This window comes from Mesoplodon bidens (genome assembly GCF_964165515.1).
Source record: "Mesoplodon bidens genome assembly, contig: HAP1_SCAFFOLD_691, whole genome shotgun sequence".
NCBI classification, from domain to species: Eukaryota; Metazoa; Chordata; class Mammalia; order Artiodactyla; family Ziphiidae; genus Mesoplodon; species Mesoplodon bidens.
The window spans coordinates 161746-188950 of record NW_027672056.1 but is presented as its reverse complement, the minus strand read 5'-3'; the positions used below and the strand labels follow the sequence as shown (position 1 = coordinate 188950).

Sequence of the window (27205 nt, the reverse complement as noted above, 5' to 3'; positions counted from 1 at the left end):
CCCCGGCCCAGCTCTCCAGCTGCCAGGGAGCTGGAACTGCGGCTGACCCGGGAATGACTGCAGACGCCAGAAGGAGCAGAGGGCTGGGCGGCACACAGGCTGTGGTAGGAGGCGGGACCATGCATCTCGTTGAAAGGCTCCCGGCGCCTGCCTGATTGGCGAAGCTCGCTTGCCATCGGGGTGGGCGGAGCCAGTTGTGCGCCGGGCCTCAGGCCCGCCCAGCGGCCGCCAGAAGTGCGTCAGACCCATCGTTGTCTGCAGCGGCTGGGTTCGTGGTCGGGGTGCTGCGCGGAGTGAAGTTGCTGGGCTGCTGCTCTTCTTGCCCCTCCCTGGCTCAGGGCCGCTGGTCGACCCGCACCCTCCGCGCTCCCCTTGGCCTCGATGTTGTCACCTTACAGGCGGCTCTTTGCAGAAGCACGACCTCCTCGGCCCGCTCCTCTTGGTTATCCCGCGCCCCCCGTCGTCTATCGGCCTCCCACTCCGCAGCGGTCTCCAGGGTTCTCGGACGGTCGGAGCTATGGCGTCCCGACATGCGGCGGGCCGCTGTGCGCCTACTCCTCATCAGGACCCGGCCCTTGGCGGGCGACGACCCCAATCCCAGGTGGAAATTCCACTTTGGCTTCTGACCTCTCCTCGCCTGATGTTCCTGACGTCGTTCTGGACTTCTTTGATTGGTGAGCGGGGTCGCCAGGCTGCCATGAGCTGGGCGGGCAGAGGGTGAGTGGGCGACCTCTTAGAAGGAGACGGCTGGAGCAGACGTGGGTCTGGGCTTTTGAACCGCTGCCCACGCGCGCTGCCTGCTGGCCAGTCCGTAGAGGAGTTGGTGGTGGGGCTGGGCACGTGCAGCTGCGATGGAGCCCCCTTGTTTCAGCCCCTGTGTTGCTGTGGTACCTAATAGCGCTGAAATGGCGGGGGTCGGGGAGCTACCGCCCCAGGGTCCACCCCTCCATCTCCAGGGACTGAGTTCTCCTCAGCCAGGTATACTGGCCCCTGTGTGTGTGTGCGCGGGGGGAGGGGGTGATGGTGCGGTGAGGGCTAAAGTTAGTATTCCGTGCTGAGTTGAAGGCTGGTAAAACTGGGAGGGCCTCGAACGGCCTAATCCCAGATTCCGCTCCCCACTCTGCTCCGCCAGATAGGGTCCTCTAGCAACGACCCTTCTTATTAAATGCACCGGATGCATTCCTGCTTCTTACCCCTGAATAGACCAGGGTTCAAACCCGTGTCCCCTCCATTGGCAGGCGGATTCTTTTTTTTTTGTTTTCGCTTCGCGGGCCTCTCACTGTTGTGGCCTCTCCCGTTGCGGAGCACAGGCTCCGGACGTGCAGGCTCAGCGGCCATGGCTCACGGACCCAGCCGCTCTGCGGCATGTGGGATCTCCCCGGACTTGGGCACAAAGCTGTGTCCCCTGCATCGGCAGGCGGACTCTCAACCACTGCGCCACCAGGGAAGCCCAGGACATTCTTGTAGGTCGCCATTGCCACAGTGCTGCCACAACATACTCATTACATTTTTATGCAAACAATCACACATTCACTTACCCATATTGTCACAAACAGGAATTAACTCACGTAGGCACGTCAAAACAAACATGCTCACACCTCCCAAGAAGCTCACAAGTTATCTCAAACTCAGAAAAAAGTACACTCACACACATACTTCCACACATTCTCTTATACGTGTATACTTACATTCACATATCACACAAAAACACACGTACACAATCATCACATAGGAATATGCTGACATGCACTCACATGCTCACCAATTCACTCATACAGATGAGTACACACAAAATATTCACTTAAACATACAGACTCCTTCACAATAAGGCACTCTCAGCCGTGGAAAGGCTTGCATATACCCAGTAACGTACACTCACCTAGTAACAAGACGCTTTCACACATGAACTCCTAAGAACATGCTGATGAATTCCCTCATACATAAACACTCTCAGATGCACACATACACACACTGACACATTCACTGCACATAAACCTACCCAAGCAGAACTGACACATTCACTGCACATAAACCTACTCAAGCAGTCATTCAACCACATGAGCATGCTGACAGTTTCATGCACATAGAGACCTATATTCATTTCCCAACACACGCATTCACATTTCATGCACCTGAACATGCTCACGATCAGGACCCTACATATACACTTGCACATAAACATGATCACATTCGTCACGAAGCCCCAGCATTCACTCACATAAACTCACAAACATACTCCCATGCTCACATTCCACTCATACAGTGTACTCACACTTTAACAAGCTCACATAAATAAACACAATAAACCCTCACACCTACATGAATATGCTATCATTCATGAACATGCTCACACATTCACATGCACACACAAATGCTTTTTCAATAAATTCAAACATTTCAAATATAATCACACTTGAAGACGTGTAAAAGTTCATATACTCATGCTCTCAATGTGCATGCTCACCTATAGACACACAATTGCGTTAACACACGTAGTGTTGACTCATCCAAATGTACATACTGACTAAAAACTCAATACTACTCATTCACATTCACACCATATGCTCGCACGTTTACTCAGGTATGCTCACAACTTCACTCATTTCCACGAGCGTGGTCAGACATTGACTCCCTCACTTGAACATGCTCACAATTTCACTGATGTACATACTCAGAGCTGCTCATACAAACACACTGATACATTCACTCCATAAAAATGAGCTGACACCTTCACTCAGTCGCATACCATGATTACCGTTTCTCTCACAGGGATACCCAAAAATATACTCTCCAGTGCTCCCATTTAGCTACCCACATTAACATGCTCACCATCAGGAACATGCTCACGTACGCCCTTTCACACAAATATGCTCGTGCTCACCACAAAGCTCACGCATTCATTAATCCATACGCTCACATGAACTCAAGTCATGCGCTCACATTTCACCCACACAGTATACATGCATGAATATGAGCATAAAATACATTCATACAGGCCCGTGAACATGCTTTCATCCAAGCATACAGTCACAAGGTAATGCATACACATGAACACCAAGAAACCTTTACTTGACCACTCAAATATTCTTCCGTGAGCATACTCCAAGACACGTACAAATTCACATAATCACTTTCAAAAATGTGCATCCTCACATATATGCACAGGATCACACACTGACTGACCAACATTAAGATGAGTATAGTTCACTTCTTGCAGTGAACATCCTGACGAGTTCCTCACATATGTAAACATGCATACATTTGCACTCACACACACACTTCCCTTCACTCACACAATCATGCCGACAACTCAGTGAGTCACAGCAGTATTACCACACATTCACACAGATGAATATGATGAAAAATTCATTCATACGCCATACATATTAGGTTTAGAGTTCCACAATCACACGTTCACTTTCAATTTTATGCAAATTCTCATTGTCTCAAACGGAAACATGCTTATACATTCACTTGCACAGAAATCTTGTTACAGTCACCAAGAATCTCACAAATTCTTACAACACATAAAACACTTTCCCTTACAACACACTTTCACACATGACCTTACTCAGATGTACTCCCACATAAACAAGATAAAAAAGAAACCCACCATATAGTCACTACACAGAAACATGCTAATGTGTCTGTACATGCTCACCATCCATACATACAATGAGTGCAATGAAACATCACTTGAAAAATGCTTGCTCACAATGAAGGGGCATGAGCAGGCTCACACATACACTTACACAGAGACATACATATATACACACACTCACACATTCATCACTCAGCAAAAAGTTTAAGCATTCAAGCATCGAAATATGCCCACCAAGTCACTCATATTTAAAGACGTGCATTCACACACGCGGACTGACACGTTCAGTCACACAACGTGGTGACATTCACTCAGCCACATGACCATGCCCACATTCATTCACACAGAGGCTCCCACTGAGACATTCACTTACACATGTAGATTAACATTGAGAAGATCAGGATCATGCTTGTAAGAACCCTCACACAAAAACATGCTCACATCCACTATGAAACATAACAGTTTAAAACACACATATGTCAAATTTCAAATGCCATCCTAACACACTGTCACATGTATAAGTTTACACATTCATTCTCACGAGTGTACATGCTTACATATGTTCACACGCTCAAACATTCCCTCAGTCCTGTTAACATGCTGATAGTTCACTCACTCAAATGCACATACAAACTGGCTCACACACATACCCATACTAACATATGCACACTCAGATCCTCAAACATTCCCACAAAGTAGCTCGTACCACACTCGCATAAGCATAATCACATACTCACTTATACACACGAAAGGGATTACAAATTCCCTCACATTCTAGACACATTCATTGCATGTATATGCACACACTCACACATTCACTTTTCCACGCAAATTATCATTGTCACAAACACAGCATGCTTACAGACTCACTTGCTCAAGAACATACACTAAGAATCTCACCCATTCGCTCAGTTACATAAAATCACATTCACTCACACATGCTCTCAGAGTAGGTTATTCAAATATAGTTGTACGTTATCAAGATCACATGAAAACCACCTGCTCATACCCGCTAATATGCCAATAGGATTGCACATGCTAACAAATGGACGCGTAGAGATGGGAACACAAATATTCACTTTGTAAACACAAATTTACACTTAAGAACGCAATCACCCATGAGCCGGCTCACACTTAAACCGTCATAGAAGACATGCTTGCGTACATAAACATGCTCACACAGTCACTCACAAAACATACTCAAATACTCATTCAAATATGCCCACAAAGTTGCTCACATTCAAAGACATAGCAACATTCATGCATACCGACACATTCACTCCTTCGCACAAACCTACTCAAACGGTCACTCAATCACACGAGCGTACCCACAAATTCATTCACACGGGGACTCAAAGATATATACTAAGATGCTCCCACTAACACATTCACTTACACATGCACATTAATATTGTGAAAATCAGGAACATGCTCCCATGGACACTTACACATAAGTGTGCTCACTTCTAGGTGAAGGTCCAGTAGTCACTCACAGAAGAAAATACACTCACATGCACTTACACTCATGTTTGTATTTCACTCGCAGAAATACACTGAACGATTCAAGTCACGGTAATAAACTATACATATTCACTAACTCAGAGAAACATGATAACAGCTGTACACATGGTCACAAATTTAAACATACAGTTGAACACACAAACATGTCAGCATACACAGATGTACAGGTTCACATATTCACTCTAAAGAAGATAAATGCTCGCATAGAAGCGCGTGGTTACACATTCACTCACATTACCACTTGCATTCACTATGCAAATGCATATAGTGACAACTTACCCACATCCATACACATGGTAACTAACGTACATTCACACCCAAATCTTCATACTTTCACACACTCACAAAAAGTATCCCACACCTCACTCACTTTCATGAGCTGAATTACGTATTCATTCACTCATGAAAGTGATTACAAATTAACTCACTTGCAGATATGCTCATTGCAGTTATAAACACCCATTCACACATGCACATTATTATTGTCACTAAGAGTAACAAGCTCATATATTCACTTGCACACAAATATGGTCACACCAAGCTCACAAATTCACTCAATTACACTACTTAAGAATAGTTGCATTCACTCACTCACATGCTCACAAATTACTTTATTCAAATATATTCACTCATTTATGAGATCACTTGAAAAACAAACTCACTGACTGAGAACTCAGCATTACACTAACCTGCATTCACATGCTTATAAATTTATTTATACAGATGAGCACACATACATGTTCACTGTAAGTGTGCAGATTTACAGCCAGGAAATTACTCTTGCCCCTAAACCGTCTCACACATAGCCTGTTGCACACAGATATCCTGCCTTACATAGAGGTACACATTCACTCAGAAAGCACACCAAATATTCACAAACTCAAACTCAAAAATAGACTCACATTCAAAAACACATGCATTTACACTCACACACTGACACATTCACTCTTTCACACAAACATGCTCCAACGTGCATTCAATCAAACGACCATGCTCACACATTCTCTCGAACTGGGATACGAATATATATAGTCAGATGCTCCCACTCACACCTTCACTTACACATGTCATTCACAGTCTTAACCTCCAAAATGTGCTCACATGGATGCACGAACACAAACATGCTCACATCCACCTTGGAGCTCGAACATTTGCTCACAGAAGAAAATACACTCACATGTCCTTCCATGTACACACCCATAATTTACACGAATGCTCACACTACCTTAACTAGCTGAAAACAGTGAATCTGATACTTATTCCCTAACGTGCTAACATCCATACACATGGTCACAAATTAAAAGATGCACTTGAACACGCACAAACATGTACGTCAACACAAATATTGTCTCAGATTTACATGTTCATATATTCAGTGTTGTGAGTGGACCAGCTCAGATATACGCATACTTTCAAACATTCATTCACTAATATTAACATGCTTAAAATTCACTACTCAGACACGTGAAGTGACAAATTTACTTACACATATACACATATACACATATATACCCCTTCAGACACTCAGGCATTCATATACCTACCCAAAATTTCCCACATCACCCTTGTGAGCAAATGCACACATTCACTTATACACACAAGAGTGATTGCAAATTCGCACACATTCCAGACATGCTCATTGTGTGTATATGCACAGTCCTACACATTCATTTACTCATGCAAATTTTTGGTCATAAATATTAACATAGTCACAAATATAATTGCACACAAACATGCTCACACTGACTTAGAAGCTCACAAATTCACTCATTTCTATAAAAACCCTTACATTGACTCACACATATGGGCATGAATGACCTCATTCGAATATACAGCTGACCCTTGAACAACAAGAGTGTCACCTGTGTGGGTCCACTTATATGCGGATTTTTTTCAATAAATATACGGCTAGCCCTCTGTATCAATGGGTTCTGCTTTCACAGATTTAACCAGCTGCATATCACGTGCTATGTTTATGATCCACAGTCGGTTGAGTCCGCGAATGCAGACTACGGGGATAGAGAGGGCTGACTATGGGACTTGGACACTCTCAGATTTTGGTATCCTTGGTGGGTGCTGGAATGAGTCCCCCGTGAATAGTCTGCAACTACTGTAGTCACATATTAACAAGGTCACAAGAAAACATACTTGCTCATCCACTATACGTGAATATGCTAACATGATTCGCAGGCTTACAAGTTCATTTATACAGATGAGCATACAAAAGTGTTCACTTTAAGCGTGCCAACGTAGATGCAAGAGATGACTCTCACCCACGAACAGGCTCACCTACACACTGTCACAGACAGATGGGCTCACATACATACACTCACACATTCACTCACTGACAAAACACTTAAACACTCAGACATTCTCAAACTTGCCCACCAATTCACTCCCACTCACAGACACACATACATTTACACGTACATACTGACATTCACTCCTTCACACGAACGTGCTCAAACACTCAATCACATGACCATGCCAAGAGATTCATTCACACAGGGACACAAATGCATACATTCAGGAGCTCCCACTCACACATTCACGTACACATGCACATTTTCACTCTTAGAATCAGGAACATGTTCACATAGGTATTCACATACAAACACGCTCACATCCTCCATGAAGCGCAGAATATCCACTCAGAGAAGCAAATACACTCACATGCACTTCCACTCATGTTTATTCAGGTTTCACTTACACAAATATACTCACCTGTGAACTAGCTCACCACAGTGAACCTGATACACGTTCACTTACTCATACAAACATGCTAACCCCCATGCACATGGCTGCAAATTCAAGGGTACGCTTGAACATACATTTACAGCAGTCCTCAGAGACTGAAATACTAGCACACTTTGAGATTACAAGGCCGCATATTTACTCTCACAAATGCACAAGCTCACGTACATGCTCGTTTGTTCACTCACATTATCATGCTTACAGATAACTCACTCAAACACATATACTGGCAAATGTACTCACACATACTAACATACATTCACACTTGGTGGCTCACCGTTCACACACACACAGTAGCCCCACCTCATTCAGATTATCATCATCAATCATGCACTTAAAACATAAACATGGTTACAAGTTCACTCACACTCCAGGTACACTCATTTCATTTACACATGCACACACCCATTCCCTTACCCATATAAAATATCCTTGTCACCAACAGTAACATGCTTACATATTGAGTTGCACAGGAACATGCTCACAATCAGCAAGAAGCTCATGATTTCATTCCTTCACTTAAAAAACCATTACATGCATTCCCATATACATGCTCCCTTTTTCAAATATATTCACACATAAACAAGAACACACAAAAAACACATTTACCCCCAACTACTCAGAATTATGCTAATCTGCCTTCACGTGCTTACAAATTCATTCGTACAAGTGAACACACTTAAATATTAATTTTGAACACAAATTTGCACCTACGAAAACACTCTCACCCATGAACATGTTCACACTTATGTCACACAGAGATCTGCTTACATACAGTCACATGTTTGCACACTCCCTAAACACACTCAGATTTGCCTACAAATTGAAGTTTAAAACACGTACGTTCACATGCATCCACTTACACTTTCACGGCTTCACATAAACATGCTGATATATTCAGTTGATTTCATGACCATACTCATAAGTTTACTCACATGGGGACCCGAATATAAACACTCAGATGCTTCCCAATGCTGTTACTCACACTTTCACTTGCACATGCACATTCTTGAAATCAGGAACATGCTTACGTATAGATGTACACACAGATATGCTCACATCCACCGTATAGCTCCAACATAAGCTCACAGAAGAAACTCGCTCATATGGACTCACATTCTCACATTCTCTCACATGAATATGCAGACACATTACCTAGCTCAGCAATGATCCGGACACATTCTCTCACTCACAGGAACATAGTAACATCAATATTGTCAATAAAAAAGTATGCCATATGGAGTTTAAGGCATGGAAGGCTTTTTTCAGGACCATTGTAATAGGGGCCAGGGACTATTGCCATAGGGAAAATAAACTCAACTCCACATACAAGACAGACAGATGACAGTTTATGGCCAACAGGGAGGGTGAGGGAGTTAGTGAATGGCAGATTACTGAGAGGAACTTAGGTATTGTGTTGGTTAATTTTAGGTGTCTATTTGATTTGAGTAAAAGATGCCCAGATTGTTGGTGAAACATTTCTTGGTGTGTCTGTGAGCAAGATTCCGGAAGAGATTAGCATGTGAACTGGCAGACTTAGTCAAGAAAATTGCCTTCATCAATGCAAGTGGGCATTATCACAATCTCTTGAGGGCCTGAATAGAACAAAAAGGCAGTGGAAGGATGAGTTTTCTCTTTGCTTGAGCTGGGACATCCATATTATTCTGCTCTTAGACATCACTACTCCTAGTCTGGGACCTCTGGACTTGGACCAGGATTTGCAGCATCAGTCCCCTGATTTTTGGGCCTTCAATCTTGATCTGGGACTTTCCTGTTTGTCAGGCCTTCAGACTTAGAGTGGTTTATACCACTGGCGTTCTTGGTTTCCCAGCTTACAGACAGCAGATTGTAGGACTTCTCAGCCTCCATAATCTCATGAGCCAATTACTATAATAAATCTCCTCATCTATATCTATATCTATATCAACATCTATATCTCTATATAACAGAGAAATAGCATTAATATAAAGATATATCTATAAATATACAGATATTAGATATCTGACATAGCTATCTAGATATATATACCTACCATTGATATTGATCTGTAGATATAGATAGATAAGCTATCTATATGCCTATCTGTTTCTTACTGGTCCTGTTTCTATGGAGAACCCTGACTAACACAAGGATGAAGGGAGGCTGGGGGGTGGAACTTGATTAGACCTCAAGAGGAGGGATGAAGAGCTTAGATACCAAGGAGGGGGGATTCTTGCTAAACTGGCCTAGGAGGATTTTTGCTAAAACTGGGCTTGGCAGGCCAAAGATAGGATCAAGCTTGAGGCCTAGTGAAGAAGAGGACTCAGAATGGCCTCAAGTTTGGTTAAGAAGGGAGTTACTGTGAGTTCCCCTTCTTGTGCAAGGCAAGAAGAGGCATTCTTTTTTCCTGTGAACAATATAAGTCCATTTCTCATTCAGTCACCTTTTGTTCATTAAGGAACAACTGAGCCATCTGCTGATGTTTGGTAGTAGAGGATATTTGCTGGATCATGCCAGCAATGAGGCATTTAATGAGGAGGGTTTCTAAGAAAAGGAAAAGAAAGATTAATGTTTGTAGTGGACTATTTGAAGCCAGCTTCTGAGTCCAGAAGGACAGCCCATTGAAGATGCTGGGCTTGAAGCATGTTTAGATGGTGGAGTGAGGATGGCAGTGGCAATCTGATGGATTTCCTAGTTTACAGTGGATGTTTTCTGATGGCCTAGACATCAGTTAGGTTTGGGTAAGATCATCCACAGTCATGATTATTTCGTGGAGCAGAGCATGGAAGATAAAGTGAATTTCCCGAGTGGCCCACACGGCAGCAGTTCCAGGCACGAGGATCATACATGATCTGCTGCAGGGAAGAGTCCTTTGAAGTTTACATCAAGTTGTCCAACTTCAGCTCACAGGGCTTCTTTAGATCCTGTGAAACAAAGCCCGTTAGAAGAAAACCTAAGGATCCAGTAAGAATCTGGGTGGTCAGCTTTGAGTTCTCTGCGATGTCAAATCAGGAGGGTTGGAGAAAAATTGGAAACATTAGTTTGAAGAGTTGTAGCCAGATGTTGAAGGAAATTGGAAGAATTGAGAATTTGGTAAGGACTGACAAAATGTGTGAGATAGCAGGAGCTAGTCCAATTCACATGTAGGTAACACAACCACGTAGTTTACAAAGAAGTGCAAATTAGCTGAAAGATAATGAACGGGACCAGAATCTCATCCCTCACAAGGGTGTGTTTTGTATTGAAATATAAAATTTCACTCAACCGTCACTTCCTTTTTTTTTTTTTTTTTTTTTTTTTTTTTGCGGTACGTGGGCCTCTCCCTGTTGTGGCCTCTGCCGTTGCGGAGCACAGGCTCCGGGCCGCTCCGCGGCATGTGGGTTCCTCCTGGACCGGGGCACGAACCCATGTCCCCTGCATCGGCAGGCAGACTCTCAATCACTGCACCCCCAGGGAAGCCCCGTCACCTCCCTTTTGATCAAAGATAATCAAAGTAAGATTATTCTTGCTTATAGAGTGTCTGGTCTTACTAGATTTGGCTTGCTTATTTGCACAATTGCAGCAAGAATGATAATTGACCACATAGGCCATTTTTAGTTTACTCTGCTGGAACTTTTCAGAAGGAGTCTCACTCCGATTGGACTTTTAAAAGCCTCTCAAAGCTAGGAATCCAAGCCCAAATCTCACCACCACAATTCCCCTGCGGTACCTATAGATCTGGGTAAATTAATCTCTTCTTGAAGGCCCCCAAAATATCCTAAGTTTCCTAGGCCTGCCAGGAGGTGACCTCTCCCACTCACCTATAAGGCTGAGAAAGCTGTAAACCAGGTTCCAGGCCCATTTTCCCAAGAAGACTTCGTAAGCATTGGCTCCATAAAGTCACCTTTAGTTCCTTAAAACTATCTGGTCATGTCTGATTATATATATTGTTCTCAACTATGATAGTCTGGGACTTCCCTGGTGGTCCAGTGGCTAAGACTCTGTGCTCTGAATGCAGGGGGCCCGGGTTTGATCCCTGGTCAGGGAACTAGATCCCACATGCCACAACTACGAGTTTGCATGCCACAACTAAGGATCCCACATGCCGCGACTAAAAGACCCCACATGCCACAGCTGAAGTTCCCGCATGCCGCAACGAAGATCCCTCGTGCCGCAACTAAGACCTGGTGCAGCCAAGTCAATCAATCCATCACTATTTTTAAAAACACTGTATTCTTTCAAAACATGATAGTCCACTCAGAGCTTTGGTCATATAGTCAAATCAATTATGTTCTGTTCCCAGGAGGAAGGATTCTTAGTGAACCTAAGCAGTTCATTGTATTACTGTGAAAATAAGAATACTTAGTAAGAATATTCAAATTCTAGAGTGATCAGGCAGGCAAAAAAAGATAAATACTTCATTTCTGCTTACAGAAGTATGATCTACTAAACTGTTATGAATTGTAGATAGCTGAAGTTAGAAAAGTAGGCAGTTCTTTATATCCAGAAAACAGAACATTAAAGCATCAGCAGTAGTGCAAGCAAAAGCCATAATCGTCCTTGACCAATTCATTCAGCCCTATGTAATTCTTGTTGTGCTTGATCTTGGGTTAGCCATCTCATGAACTTATCAGCTTCTCCAGGAGAATTCTGGAAATCCTGACTCAGGCCGGTGGTACGGTCTCAAAGTTATTTAAGCAATGCCATTAGGAGTTCTGTGCCTCAAGAGTACCTGGCATAGTCCTTTCTGTGGGACTCCAAGATAGTGCCATTTTGTTGACGATAATTACTGTGGCCTGTAGCTGATTGCAAGAGCTTTCAGGGAGGCATCAAACTAAAACAAGTGTGGATGACAAAAGAGTGAAAATGGCCATGGTAAAAGACGTGATGAAAGTTCATTATAAAAATGATGCAATTGCCAAGGACATTTGGTTGTTTCTGTGGCATACAACATTTTAAGACACTAACTGGCATGACAGCTGATAACATTATGCTGATGTTGTCTAATTCTAAGGCAAAGCAGCACCAAGATACGTCATGGACAGCAAGGGCACTGACATTTATAGGAATTAATACAACTTCTGAAGTATTTGTATTAATAACATTTTACACATAGAAATATAAACTAGAGAAGGTGAAGCATCTCTTCATATTTGGCAGTGCTTCCTGTGCAACTCAACTTATCAAATAAACCTACTTATTGTAACATCTCTCATTTACAAGGTGAAAGAACAAACTCTGGATTTTCCGCAGGCCCTCTGGGAAATATCAGTGTCAGTATGAGATCAAGCAGATTTCATTTAGGATTTGAATTTGGAAAGACCAAATATCACTAGTTGTTAGAAATGGCAAAAGATTTGTACACTTGGCTAAATAGAATCATGGGTCACTAAGAAACTATTTGGCCACCTATTTAACCAGAGTACTAACATAAGATTTCAAAAGTAAATATTGGAAGTAATGTGATTAAAAAGAGCCTTCTCTCTTTTAGAAGTAAGAAGACTCATTTATCTTACAAATAAAGGACATGATAAATCAACAAGAAGCACAGGAAATTATTCTGATAAGACACAGAATCTCTGCTTTCTATGGAGATTACTTAGAAGGTAAGGAAAAACCTATTATCATCTCTTATTAAGAGCAAACCTAAGAGGGTTTTGTCTTAGCAACTTTCAAATATACAATATAGTAGTATTAACTGTAGTCATCACGCTGTACATTACATCCCCATGACATTTATTTTATAACTAAGAGTTTGTACGTTTTTTATGGCCTCATAGCTGCGTTTCATTTTTTAATATATTTTTATTGAAGTGCAGTTGATTTACAATGTTACGTTAGTTTCTGGTGTACAGCAAAGGGATTCAGTTATATATATAAATATATATATACATATATACATATATATATACACAAAGACACACATTCTTTTGCATATTCTTTTCCATTATGGTTAACAACAGGATATTGAATATAGCTTCCTGTGCTATGCAGTAGGACCTTGTTGTTTACATATTTTATGTATAGTAGTTTATATCTGCAAATCCCAAACTCCTAATTTATCCCTTCCCCACCCCCTTTCCCCTTTGGTAACCATAAGTTTGTTTTCTATGTCTGTGAGTCTGTTTCTGTTTTGTAAATATCAATAAGTTCATTTGTATCATTTTGTACTAGATTCCACATGTAAGTGATATCATATGATACTTGTCTTTCTCTGTGTGACATACTTCACTTAGTATAATAATCTCTAGGTCCAACGATGTTGCTGCAAATGGCATTATTTCATTATTCTTTATGGCTGAGTGGTATTCCATTGTATATATGTACCACGTTTTCTCTATCCATTCACCTGTCGATAGACATTTAGGTTTCTTCCGTGTCTTGGCTGTCGTAAATAGTGCTGCTGTGAACATTGCAGTGCATTTATCTTTTTGAATTAGAGTTTTCTCTGGATATATGCCCAGGAGTGGAATTGCTGGATCATATGGCAACTCTAGGTTTAGGTTTCGAAGGAACCTCCGCACTGTTTTCCATAGTGGCTGCACCAATTTAATTTCCCACCAACAGTGTAGAAGGGTTCCTTTTGCTCCACACTTTCTCCAGCATTTAGTGTTCGTAAACGTTTTTTTAAAATTTTATTTTCTTTTCTTTCTTTATTTGGCTGTGCTGGTTCTTAGTTGGGGCACGTGGGATCTTTGTTGCCCCGTGCAGGATCTTCATTGCACGTGGGATCTTTTAGTTGTTGCATGCAGGATCTTTAGTCGTGGCATGTGGGATCTTTGGTTGTGACATGTGGGATCTTTCAGTTGTGGCATGTGGGCTCTTACTTGTGGCATGCGGGGTCCTTTAGTTGTGGCATGTGGGATCTAGTTCCTCGATGAGGGTTTGAACCTGGGCTCCCTGCATTGGGAGTGTGGAGTCTAAACCATTGGACCACCAAGGGAAGTCCCTGTTTGTAAACTTTTTGATGATGGCCATTCTGACCGGTGTGAGGTGATACCTCATTATAGTTTTGATTTGCATTTCTCTAATAATTAGTGATGTTGAGCATTGAAGAAGATGTCTTCTAATCCTAGTTTTTTTGAGAGCTTTTATCATGGAAGTTTCTTGAATTATGCTAAAGGCTTTATAAATGTCTCTTAAGATGATCATGAGGATTTTTCTGGTATTCTGTTAGATGTATTACACTTTGATTACTTTTTTTAATATAAATTTATTTATTTTTATTTTTCTCTGCGTTGGGTCTTCATTGCTGTGTGTGGGCTTTCTCTAGTTGCGCTGAGCGGGGGCTATTCTTCATTGCAGTACGCGGGCTTCTCCTTGCAGTGGCTTCTCTTGTTGCGGAGCACAGGCTCTAGGCGTGCCAGCTTCAGTAGTTGTGGCACGTTGGCTCGGTATTTGTGGCTCAAGGACTCTAGAGCGCAGGCTCAGTAGTTGTGACACACGGGCTTAGTTGCTCCGGGGCATGTGGGATCTTCCCGGACCAGGGCTCGGACCCGTGTACCCTGCATTGGCGGGTGGATTGTTAACCGCTTCTCCGGCAGGGAAGTCCCTACACTGTGATTTCTTTTCTTTCTTTCTTTCTTTCTTTCTTTTTTGCTGCTGTTGCGTCTTCGTTGCTGCATGCGGGCTTTCTCTAGTTGCAGTGACTGCAGGCTACTCTTCGTTGCGGTGTGCGGTCTTCTCATTGCGGTGGCCTCTCTTGTTGCGAAGCATGGGCTCTAGGCACGCAGGCTTCAGTAGTTGTGGCACTTGGGCTCTAGAGCGCAGGCTCAGTATTTGTGGCGCATGGGCTTAGTTGCTCCGTGGCATGTGGGATCTTCCCAGACCAGGGCTCGAACCTGTGTCCCCTTCATTTTTGGGTGGATTCTTAACCACTGCTCCACCAGGGAAGTCCCTACACTGTGATTTCTTAATGTTAAATCAACATTATATTCCTGGGATACAAATCCAAATCAACATTATATTCCTGGGATAAAAATCCTTTGGTCAGGGCATACAGTCTTTGTGTATGTTCTTGGACTGCTACAGGCATTATACCCAAGGAGTCTAGGTCGTTTACAGGGAGAGTCCAAAACGGGTTCCAAACAGGCAAGTACAAACAGGCAAGAAACTCATACAATATGGAAGATTCTCTTCTATCATTATACACAATCATGCATGAAGTGAATCTTTTTTTAGAATGAGAAAAAGTTCATAATGAAAGAAGATAACAACTACCATGAACAAAAATTACAAAATATCACACACACACAAACACACACACACACACAAACACACAATGCCACATATGGCATGATTCCATTTCTATGAAATGTCCAGATCAGGCAAATCCATAGTGGCAGAAAGGAGATTAGTGGTTGCCAGTGTTTGAGGATAGGAGGGAATGGGGTATGACCGCTTCCTGGGTATAGGGTTTGTTTTTGAGTTGATGCAGATGCTCTGAAACTAGATAGGGGTGATGGTTGCACAGCATCGTGAATGTACTAAAAGAACTGATTTGTACATTTTATTTTTAAAACTTTTTATTTGATTTGTCCATTTTAAAGTGACTGAAATCATTAATTTTATGTTATTTTATTTTCACTTTAGTTTAAAAATAATAAAGGAAGAAATGTGCAACCCCGTCTTAACAGAGAAGAGGCTTCTTGTAAAAAAAAAAAAAAAAAAAAAGCCTGAGTTGGGACGTTAAGGATGATTAGGGCTTAGAAAGTCAGTTTTGGCCAAAGCTATGCATAAGGTCTAGTTAGAGGAATGAAGATGGGCAAAGATCCATTAGAAGAAAGAGAACATAGCATATTTGAAGGATTAAAAGATGATCTGTGCAGCTACAGCAGTGAGCATGGAATGTGTTCATTTTGTGATGTATCCAGACATTAATTTGCACTTACTCTGTGCCAAGCTCGACATCAAGTAGGCCCTTGTAAAGTATTAGCTCATTAAATCTGTACAGCAATCCGATGAGGTTGGGACTATTTTTCACCTCATTTACTGATGGAGAAATTGAGAATTATTATAGAAGACAGGATTTGAGATATTAACTCCTGAGCCCAAGATCTCACAGCCTGTAAGTGAACTGGAACTTTTATCCAGGCAGTCTGGTTTGAGAGCTCACACCCTTTAACTGCCACAGCTGCCCAAAGACACCAGGTCCTGCCTCTGCAGGGCAGCTCATCTCATGAGTTTAAAGACACAGGGGATTGGAAAGTGTTTCTGTGTAGAGTTTATGTTTACAGTTTGCCTAAAGTTCAACCGAAACAAGCTTTACCCATACACTCACACACACCCACTCAACCCTCCAGATACGTTCCTGAGTCATACAACGTTTTTGCTTCTACATAGTGTTTGCACAGATTTTACCTTTAGACCTCCCAATTCTTCCCAAATCTTAAGGGTATTTTGAAATCCTTCAGGTAGAAACACTGCCTCACCTGAGAGTGGTGTTCCATCAGGGGCGCAGGCAGAGGTGTTGAGTATATCTGAGGCTAGGATATTAAACCAACATATGGGGAAGGAAGCTTTTTTCCTAATCTCTGAGTTTCCTAGGTGGCCATGGGAGAAAGAAGAGAAGTCATTATGTACATGAAATTTTCTACATCAAAATTAATGATATATGTAAATTTCATTAAAATCTGTCAGTGGTTCCCTATTTACTATCTAAACATGAGTACACTTCCTAACAAAGGTCTTAAATTTTGTTTTTGTGTTTTTGGAAGTGGGTGTGACTGATGTTATAGTCACTTCTGTGTTTATTTTGTGTCAGAAGGCACACTGTTTGCATTCTTTGTCAGGATATATAAGAGGAAGTAGATGCGAGGTAAGTAAAATTTGTTTAATATCTGAGCTCAAAATTCTATAACCTGTTCTAAGTTTCTGGGTCTCTGTCAACCCTATTTTGCCTTTCCAGCTGGCTCACTATTAAGCTGTGCCTGTAGAGATTTCCTGAGAGAGACAAGACGTCTGAAGGAAGGAGAATCTACCATGTCTTGTCTCTGTTCCTGTTCCTCTCTGTATCACCCCCAAAGACAAGAATAGTCTTGCAAATGAACTTTTATTACTTTATTTATTTTGTTTTTATTTATTTATTGTTTTTGGCTGTGTCAGGTCTTCGTTGCTGCGCATGGGCTTTCTCTAGGTGCGGCGAGCGGGGACTACTCTTCGTTGTGGTGCGCGGGCTTCTCATTACGGTGGCTTCTCTTGTGCAGCACGGCCTCTAGACTTGCGGGCATCAGTAGTTGTAGCACGCGGGCTCAGAAGTTGCAGCTCACAGGCTCTAGAGCACAGGCTCAGTAGTCGTGGCTCACAGGCTAAGTTGCTCCGCAGCGTGTGGGATCTTCGCGGACCAGGGCTTGAACCCATGTTCACTGCGTTGGCAGGTGGATTCTTAATCACTGTGCCACGGGGAAGCCCTCTGATGAATTTTTAAGAAGAATTCTTTGATATGTCTTTTATATAATTGTGATATGTTCTTTATCCTTTCATCGGCCCAGAACACTTAGCTTGTCTCCATTCCTTGGCTCTTGTGAATAATGCTGCAATGAGCATAAGGGAGCAGAGCAGAAATCACCTCCTTTGGATCTGTTTTCAGGAGTGGGATTGCTGGCTGATCTGACAGTTCTACTTTCAGTCTTTTGAGGAACCTCCATGCAGTTGTCCACAGTGGCTGCACCATTTTACTTTCCCACCAACAGGGCACGAGGGTTCCCTTTTTACCACACTCTTGCCAACACATGCTGTCTCTTGTCCTTTTGATAATAGCCATCCTAATAGGTGTGATGTCTTAATTGCAGCTTTGATTTGCATTTCCCTGATGGTTAGTGATGCTGAACACCTCTTCATATACCTATTTGCCAGTTGTATGTCTTCTTTGGGAAAATGTTTATTCGAACCGTGTGCCCTTTTATTAATTATTGGTTGATGTTTTTTTTTTGCTGTTGAGTTGATTGAATTCCTTTTATATTTTGCATATTATCCCCTCAACAGATAACATGATTCGCAAATATTTTCTTCTGCTTCACAGGTCAGTTGCCTTTCCATTTTGTTGATTGTTTCCTTTGCTGTGCAGAAGCTTTTGAGTTTGATGTAGTCCACTTGTTTATTTTTGATTTTGTTGCCTTTGTTTTGGTGTCATTTCAAAAAAATATCATTGCCATAACCTATGTCAAGGAGCTTACCCCTGTGTCTTCCTCTAGGAGTTTCACAGATTCAGGCCTTACGTTTAAGTCTTTAATCCATTTTGAGTTCATTTTGGGGTATGGTGTAAGATAAGGCTCCAGTATAGTATCTTTGCACGTGGATATGCAGTGTTCCCAGCAGCATTTATTGAAGAGACTATCCTGTCCTCATTGTGTGTTCTTGGAGTTCTTGTCAAATAGTTGAACATATACGTGTGGGTTTATTTCTGGGCTCTATATTTTGATCCATTGGTCTATATATATATATATCTGTTCTTATGCCACTACCATACTGTTTTCATTACTATACCTTTGTCATATAATGAAATCAGGAACCATGATGCCTCCAGGTTTGTTATTTGTGGGGTGGTTCATCAAAGGGTACAAATGATCAGTTATAAGATGAATACATTCTAGGGATCTAATGCACAGCATGCAGATTTAATTTAAGATATTGTATGGTATGCTGGAGACTTGCTGAGAGAGTAGATCTTAGTTTTATCCCACGCACCACCCCAAAAAACCTTCAGCTATGTGAGGTTATAGATGCATAAATTAGTTTGACTGTGGTAATCATTTAACAATGTGTACGTACACCAAGCATCACATTGTTCCCCTTCAATATACAAATTTTATGTGTAAATTATACTTCCATATAGTTGGAGGGGATGGGAGGAATGTGTATCCTGTTCACATGGAAAAAATTAATTACTATAAACTGTCAGAGGTGAAGCACAGTATTTGGGTTACTAGAAAAATAGACTTTTAGTCAGCTGTCTTCAATAAACTCAATGAGCAAAAGGAAACAGTGATCAAAGAACTAGGAAACAATGAGAAAGATGTATCCCAAAGAGATAGAAATTATAAATAGGGACAGAGTAAAAGATCTTCAGCTGAAAAGCACAGTAAGTGAAATGAAAAATTAATAAAAGATGTCCAACAGCAAATTTGAACAGGAGAAAAAGAATCAGCAAAGTTTAAAAGGTTAGTTGAAATATCCAGTCTCTGGAAAGGAAAAGAGGAGCAGAAAAAGCAAAGAATGAAGAATAATGAGCAAATCCTATGAGACTTATATGCATCAGCAAGCTTATCAATGTACACATAATGACAGTGGCAGAGGCAGAGGAGAGAGAGAAAGGGGCAGGAAATCTTTAAAGAAATGATGCCTGAAAACCTCCAAACTCGGAGGAAAGACATGAATCTACACACCCAGTAAGTTCTACAAACTCCAAGCAGGATAAAATCAGAGATCCCCACCTAGGCACATCATGATCAAATTATCAAAAGTCAAAGACAAAGAGTGAACCTTGAAAACAGCAATAGAAACAACTCCTCATATACAAGTAATCGTCGGTAAGATTTGTGCGCATTCCTCTACAGAAACCACAGAGGACAAGTGGCATTGGAATGGCATATTAAAAGCGTAGAACAAATGAACAAAAATACCCTTTCAACCAAGAATTCTATATGTGGGGGAAATGAAGGGGAGTTAAAGACATTCCAAGACAAACAATAACTGAGAGAGTACATAGCTAGTAAGCTTGCCCTATAGAAAGTACTGAAAGGAGTCCTTCAGGCTGAATTGAAAGAATGCTGGGCACGTATTTGAAACAATATGAAGAAATAAACCACAAAGGCCAAGGTAACTACACAGGTAAACACAGAAGCCAGTATTGCTGCACTTTTGGCTTATATCTCCTTTTTGTTCTCATATATGATTTAAAATACAAATGTATAAAGCATTAACTATAAATCTCTGCTAATGGGCACCAAATATACAAACATGCCGTGTGTCACCATAATTAAATAAAGAAATGGGGCAGAGTTAGGGAAAAGCAGAGTTTTTGAATACTATGGCAACTATCTCCGTATTAATACAAACTTGATTATTATAAAGCTAAGATACTAATTGTAACTCCCAGTGTAACCACCGACACTGCCCCCACAAAAAGCTCCAGCACTAAAAAAAAACTAAAACAGTACAGCAGAAGGAGTGATAAAGGATCACTTTGTACACTATAAAAAGTAATTAATAACAGAAAGTAGAGTAATTGAGGAGTGAAGGAACAAAAAAGACTGACATGTGGAAAATAAATAGGAAAATGTCAGGAAAACTCTTTCCTTGTCAGTAATCAAAACAATAACCATAGATAAAACTGTTCAACGAAAAGACAGCACCAGTGAGTGAACTTCAGGCAGTCACCTTAGCGCTGGATGCTCTGGCCAACAGTTAGCACCATCTGCACATTTTCATAGACAATCAGGCCGTTGTCATCGGTCTGGCTGTCTGGTCCGGCCCGTGGTGGCAGCGACGTTTCCTTGTGTAAAACTGTCCCCTTTGGGGTAAAGAGCCTTGGGAATCTCTTGGCCCACAGACTCCCAAATTATAAATCCAGGTCACACGTGTCTCTACATATACTAAAACCACTACGCAGGGCTTCGCCAAGACCCTCCTTATGGGCTTTGGAGTTCCGGGCCTTATTGATGGTGATCGAAGCATGCATTTTACTTCACAGGATACACCACGCTGGGCTCTTGAACAGCCTTCAGTGGACCTTATGCCTCCCTACCTGGCCTTAGGCTGCAGGACTCAAGAGTTCCAGAGTGGCTTACTTCCACAAGTTCAGATTCCATTACACGAAAATGGCACGTTTCTGTCGCTTGCAACACGCCAGAGGTGAATTATAGTATAGGGTCTGACTGCATCCTTTGATGTTTGACTGCTGAGGGCTTTTAAACGTCAACCCTCCCTCTTCCCCACTGCCCCACCCTCCACTCTCTCCTTTGGCACGGTTGTAGGGTGGAGGGCAGGAGGAGTGGGCATCAAACGACACTAGCTACTGCCAGCACAAGGGAACTGTCATGCTGGCCCCATCCACTAATCACAGTAGAACTCCCAAAGCAATTTCTTCCATTCCTGACTCTCTGAAGTCTATTTTGGAGCAGCTTGAAAAGGATGCCCTGCTCTCCCCGCAGAAGCCTCCTCACGTAAGGAATACACTTTGCATCGCGTCTCGGTAGTGTGTGTGTGTGTGTGTGTGTGTGTGTGTGTGTGTGTGTGTATGTGTGTGTGGTGTCACCAGTCTTGATTGACCGTTGAACCCAACTTGGGATAGGAGGACTCCATAGTGACACAGGGTGGCAACAACAGCTCTTCTCCTCAGCCTTCCCAGGAGCGCACTGCAGAATGTGTGCTTCCCATCTGTGAAGCGTTAGGATGTGTCAAATTAGATGTCCTGGATCCCAAGGCAGTGTGCTTACTGGAAGTAAGGGACATAGCTTATGTTCTCCTGAACGTGAAGTTACAGCTGACACCCAGTCTAGCTTCTATGCCCATCAACAGTAGTAACTGGGATTAGCATAAAATAGTTGTTGATTTCTTCCTCGTTTTCAGCATTCGTTACCCGTGACCACTCGGCTAAGTGGGGCTGAGTACAACAAAATGTCTCGGACTGTTGACCGAGAAATGACTCTAGGAAGCCTGTGCTGTTAAGGTCTGCCATGCTGTATTAGTCTGCTCAGGCTGCCCTAATAAAATGCCATAGGCTGGGCGGCTTAAACAAGACAGTTATTTATTTCCTACAGTTCTGGAGGCTAGGAAGCCCAAAGTCAGGGTGCCAGGATGGTGTAGTTCTTGGTGAGGGCCCTCGTTTTGGCTTGAAGATAGCCACCTTCTTCCTGTGGCTTCACGTTGGGATGGTGGGAGGAGAGTACCATCTATGGTCTCTTTCTGTAAGGGCAATAATCCCAATGTGTGGACCCCAGCCTCCTGACCTTACCAAAACTGAATGACCTACCAAAGACCCAGTCTCCAAATACCATCTCCTGGGGGTGGGGTGGGGCTGGGGACGGGCTTCTCGTATGAATTTGGGAGGCAAGGGGTGTACACAATCCAGTGCAGAGCAGGTGCTCAGACCAGTCTTTAAAAGAAATATCTCTCTCTCTCTCTCTCTCTCTCTCTCTCTCTGTCTCTCTTCCCTCTCTCTCTCTGTCTCTCTTCCCTCTCTCTCTCTGTCTTCATTTCTTGGAGGCTGCAACGGAATTGGGGAGCCCTGATGAAACACTCTCCAGCTCCTGTCTTTACTGCTTCTTCCACTCTCCATTCTCACTGCATCCATATCGACTCTGTATGTCCTTTTCTAAGGAGCCTTAACAGCATTAAAACCTCCAAATTTGCTTGCTGTCTCTTGTGGGAGGTTTTAAGCGTTGCTGAGATTTGATCTATACAACTTCTCTCTCTCTCTCGGTTTTGAACTAAGTGTCTGTATCAGCGTGAGCTGCCCCAGGGTGGCAACTGGGGAAAACATGCAGGTTCCCATACCCCAGGGCGCCGCCTTTAGGGGTATTGTAGTTTTGCTCTTGCAGTTGTGGAATGAAAAGAAGGGATTCCTGTGCGATCACAGAGGCTGAGGGTGAGCTGGCCCTTTAAGGCCTCCAGGGAAAGTGAAGACCTTGATCACTCATTGGGCGGTGGTGCTGTCAATCCTTGGCTGCTGGCAAATGAGCTTAGAGTCGGCGCTGGAGGAAGTGGCCCTTCGTTGACCCTTGAAAGGTCCGCCTCCCGTCACCAGCCAATCAAGCTCTTTCCCGCCTTGTGCGCAGCAGCCGCGGCCCAGTCTCGGTGGGGCGCTCCGCGGGCAGGCCGTCTGCACTTCCCGTAGCGGGGCTCGCAGAGGAAACTTCTCCGACTCTTGTCCCCTGGGCAGCCAGCTTCTCTGCAGCCCCCACCGCGTCCCGGTGGCCCAGCTGCCAACAGCGTCCCCTCCCTCAGCGACACTCAGCGCAGCGGCCGCCATCTTCCCCACGGTCGTCACTGCAGCCCGATCCGTGTCTGGCGTGTCCCTCCAGCCATGTCTGCCACCGAGGAGCGTGGGCCGATCCCAGGTGGCCAGGATAGAGCTGGTGGCAGGGCGGGTGGTGACCCCAGTCCCCTCGGGGTCCGTGCCTCCCCTTCTGGAGGGATGGATGGAGTCGAGGGGGCCGCGGCCCTTCTGGCTTCCCTGGGGCTCTCCAGAGCCCTTCACGGGGAGGATGGTGGGCAGGAGGCCGCCCAGGCCGCAGTGGCAGAAGACTGGGATGCAGAGATGGTGGAGGAGGAGGTGGAAGAGTTTGAATTAGACACTGAGGACCGGGAGGAGGCTGAGTACCAGTCAGAAGAGGGGGAAGAAACTGAGGAAGAGGTCGAGGAGGAGGAAGAGACAGAAGAGGAGGACGAGCATGGGCAGGGAGGCGCGGGAGTGGTCGCAGGCCGCGGGGCGCCCGCGGTGCAGTTTCATTCCCTGCTCCGGGATGTGGCCCATTGTCTTCTGCACCACAGCCACTACAAGGACCGTGTCCTGGTCGGGCCCCACGCCAGCCGCGTGATGGTCAGGCGCCGCTCCCAACGGCCCTCGGACCCTGCAGAGGCTGCCGCGCTTCCTCACGGGCAGGAAGACCTGGGAGAGGCAGGTGAGGTCTGGGGGGGTCGAGTACCAGGCCGAGGGCCCCCCGCCCTGGGAGCCGCGGGAGCCTGCGGAGGGGGTGGCATCCCAGAAGGCAGAGGAACCAGTGGTGGGGGCAGGGGAGGCTGAGTTCTGGGCGGGCGAGGTCCTGGCTGATGCCTCCGAGTCCTGGGTGGCTGGGACTTGTGGACCCGTCGAAGGGGCCGAGGCTGGCGAGGCGCGGCCCTGTCCCCTGTCCCTTGCAGCCCCTGCTGCGGCATCGGCCTCAAAGGCAGGGTGCACTCAGCGCTGGCCTCTGGCGGTTAAGCAGCGGGTCAAAGCTCTCAAAAACCTTCAGGCACGATATGCACAAATAGAAGCCCAATTCAATAAAGACCTTTAGGATCTTGAGAAAAAGTATGCCGCCTTCTACCAACCTAGGGGCAAACAAATGGCATACCTCACTTTTGGATGACGGGCTTCTAAAAATGTAAAGATTCTCAGTACGATGACCTGAGAAAATGATGAAATGGCACAGGGGCACATTTCAGTGGCTGAGGAATCAATGAGATTTGCGGTAGAATTTGTCTTGAAAGCGGGTGAACATTTTCCAGTGAGGTTCTGGCAGAAACATACAAAAATCCGCTCAGAATCAAATGATTTTGATGCCTTTTCCAAAGGGCCAGAAATAATCAGCAGCACAGTGTGTGAGATCTACTGGAAACAGGGGGATAATGTGAAAACTGTCAAGCAGCAAAAGTGTGAGGGCCAAGGAAGTGCTGTATCAACCAGTAGGAACATGACCAGTTATTTTTCTTATTAATTTATTTATTTTCTGACATATTTCTCTTCTCCAGATCCTCCTGAGAGCAGAGAACTAGATTCTGCTGCTGATTTTAAATCGGGAAATGTTTCCCACCACCTTGTGATGCCAAAGTCCGTATCACTCGACACTAAAGAAGAGAGTGAATATCATTATGAAAATGCTGAGGAAGAGAAAGAGGATGGAGATGAAAAAGCAGAAGAAGGACCGAAGCTGGATATGGTCTCAGCAGAGGGCAGCTCTGGAGAACACAAGGTATTATTGTATAGTGCAACCGGTCCTGACATACACCTGTTACTGACAGCTTTATGTTTTGTTTTGTTTACATCCTTAATCTATTTTTTGTTTATCTTTTTAACATCTTTATGGGAGTATAATTGCTTTACAGGGGTGTGTTAGTTTCTGCTTTATAACAAAGTGAATGACCTATAGTATACCTATATCCCCATTTCTCTTCCCACTTGCGTCTCCCTGCCACCCTCCCTATCCCACCCGTCTAGGTGGTCACAGAGCTCCGAGCTGATCTCCCTGTGCTATGCAGCTGCCTCCCTTTAGCCATCTATCATGTTTTTAATTGTTTTTGTAAAATAATAAGAAAAAATTTTTGAAATTTAGTTTTGGAAAAACAGTTTAATGATAATAATGTACTTGTATTCTAGATGGTATAGAAGGAAGTGTGTTCTGAAATGTATTTCATTTACAGCCACAAGTCCTTTGTCCTGTAGCTTTAAGTCTACTGCAGATGGGAAATTTATCAGACCTGGAAATAGAGACCTATATTTTTTTTGAGGTCTAAAATATAGAGACCTATATTTTTAGAGACTGGTCACCAGGAGAAGCAGCTAAAGCGACTAAGCTGTGCACTAGCTGTACCTTCATCACCTGGCCACAGAAATGAAGTCTCTTGGAATAGCAATGCCTTTGAGAAGGTGACTCCTTACAAAGTAGTAAAAAGTTAAGAATTTCAAATAAGACTGCATTTCATGAGTAATTCACAAATATTAGTTCAATTTAGATGTTTTATTCAAAAGGAAAGAAAATTAGCCATAATATTATTATTGGCTATCACTGAGTTGGTAATTCAATTCTAGTTTCTCTTTCCGCTACCCATTCATCTTTTCCTTTCTCTCTCTCATCTCTCTCTCTCTCTCAGTATCACACTCTTTCTTTCTCCCTTTCTTAATTTTCACACCTGTGGCTGTTTGATAAAAGCCACATTCTCATTTTATAGATATGGAAACTGAAGGTCAGGGCTTATAAGGGATTTATGATCCCTGTAAGGAGCATAGGCTCTTAAGGTGGAAAGACATTTAAATAACAGAGTGGCCTTTGAAGAAAAGAAACTAACATATATAGTGGTTGGCAAGAGAGAGATGTGGTTGGTGTGATGAAATGATGTGCACCCTGACAACCAAGGGTCTCTGTTACAAGAAGAAAACATTTTGTTTTCTCCTTGGAGAGCCAAGAGATGTACATAGTATTGACTCATATTTAGAAAGTCCCTGGTGCATGTTGTTGGTGTACAATTGTTAATTGACTCTTATCCCATCCTACAGTTGGAAGACATTAAAAGAAGTGGACAGCGAAAGAAGAGAAGGATTTGTCCTTCACGGAGATTCTAGTTTTCATTAGCCCACAACACAGATTTTGTTTCAAAGTTCAACACCCCAAAATGATATTAACTGCTATCTGACTTTATTCTTACCTTTTACATATAAATTTGACAGTATTGTTCACGTTGAAAATAAAAGCTTGTTTGACATGAATAAGCTGCAGAGGTTTTTTTTTTAACATAAATAACACGGACTCCAATGTATCTTTGTTCTATTTATTTCGGCCCACCTTACTGTCATTGAAAGGGATTTCTCTCAAGTATTTGGTAAGCCTGTTTGAGAACCTTTTATAGCAGCCTCAAATAAATTAAAATATTAGATTATGAACAACTTGTGTGACG

General features: G+C 43.2%; 1 protein-coding gene across 1 annotated transcript; it reads left to right on the top strand.

Annotated features, from left to right (window-relative positions):
- Window positions 1–411: 411 nt before the first annotated feature.
- LOC308610662 (uncharacterized protein) lies at window positions 412–26935 on the top strand. The gene is made up of 6 exons (XM_081259719.1): window positions 412–674; window positions 13326–13440; window positions 23611–23892; window positions 24326–24456; window positions 25286–25506; window positions 26808–26935. The coding sequence occupies exons 1-6, from the start codon at window positions 518–520 to the stop codon at window positions 26871–26873; spliced, it is 972 nt and encodes a 323-aa protein (XP_081115845.1). The 5' UTR covers window positions 412–517; the 3' UTR covers window positions 26874–26935.
- Window positions 26936–27205: the final 270 nt, after the last annotated feature.

Excerpts from the sequence above, each read along its gene's own strand:
- LOC308610662 (XM_081259719.1), top strand. The coding sequence starts at position 518 with ATGGCGTCCCGACATGCGGCGGGCCGCTGTGCGCCTACTCCTCATCAG. Across the intron at positions 675-13,325 it reads GTTCTGGACTTCTTTGATTG|AAGTAAGAAGACTCATTTAT; the intron begins GTGAGCGGGGTC and ends TCTCTCTTTTAG. Across the intron at positions 13,441-23,610 it reads CTATGGAGATTACTTAGAAG|CAGCCGCGGCCCAGTCTCGG; the intron begins GTAAGGAAAAAC and ends CCTTGTGCGCAG.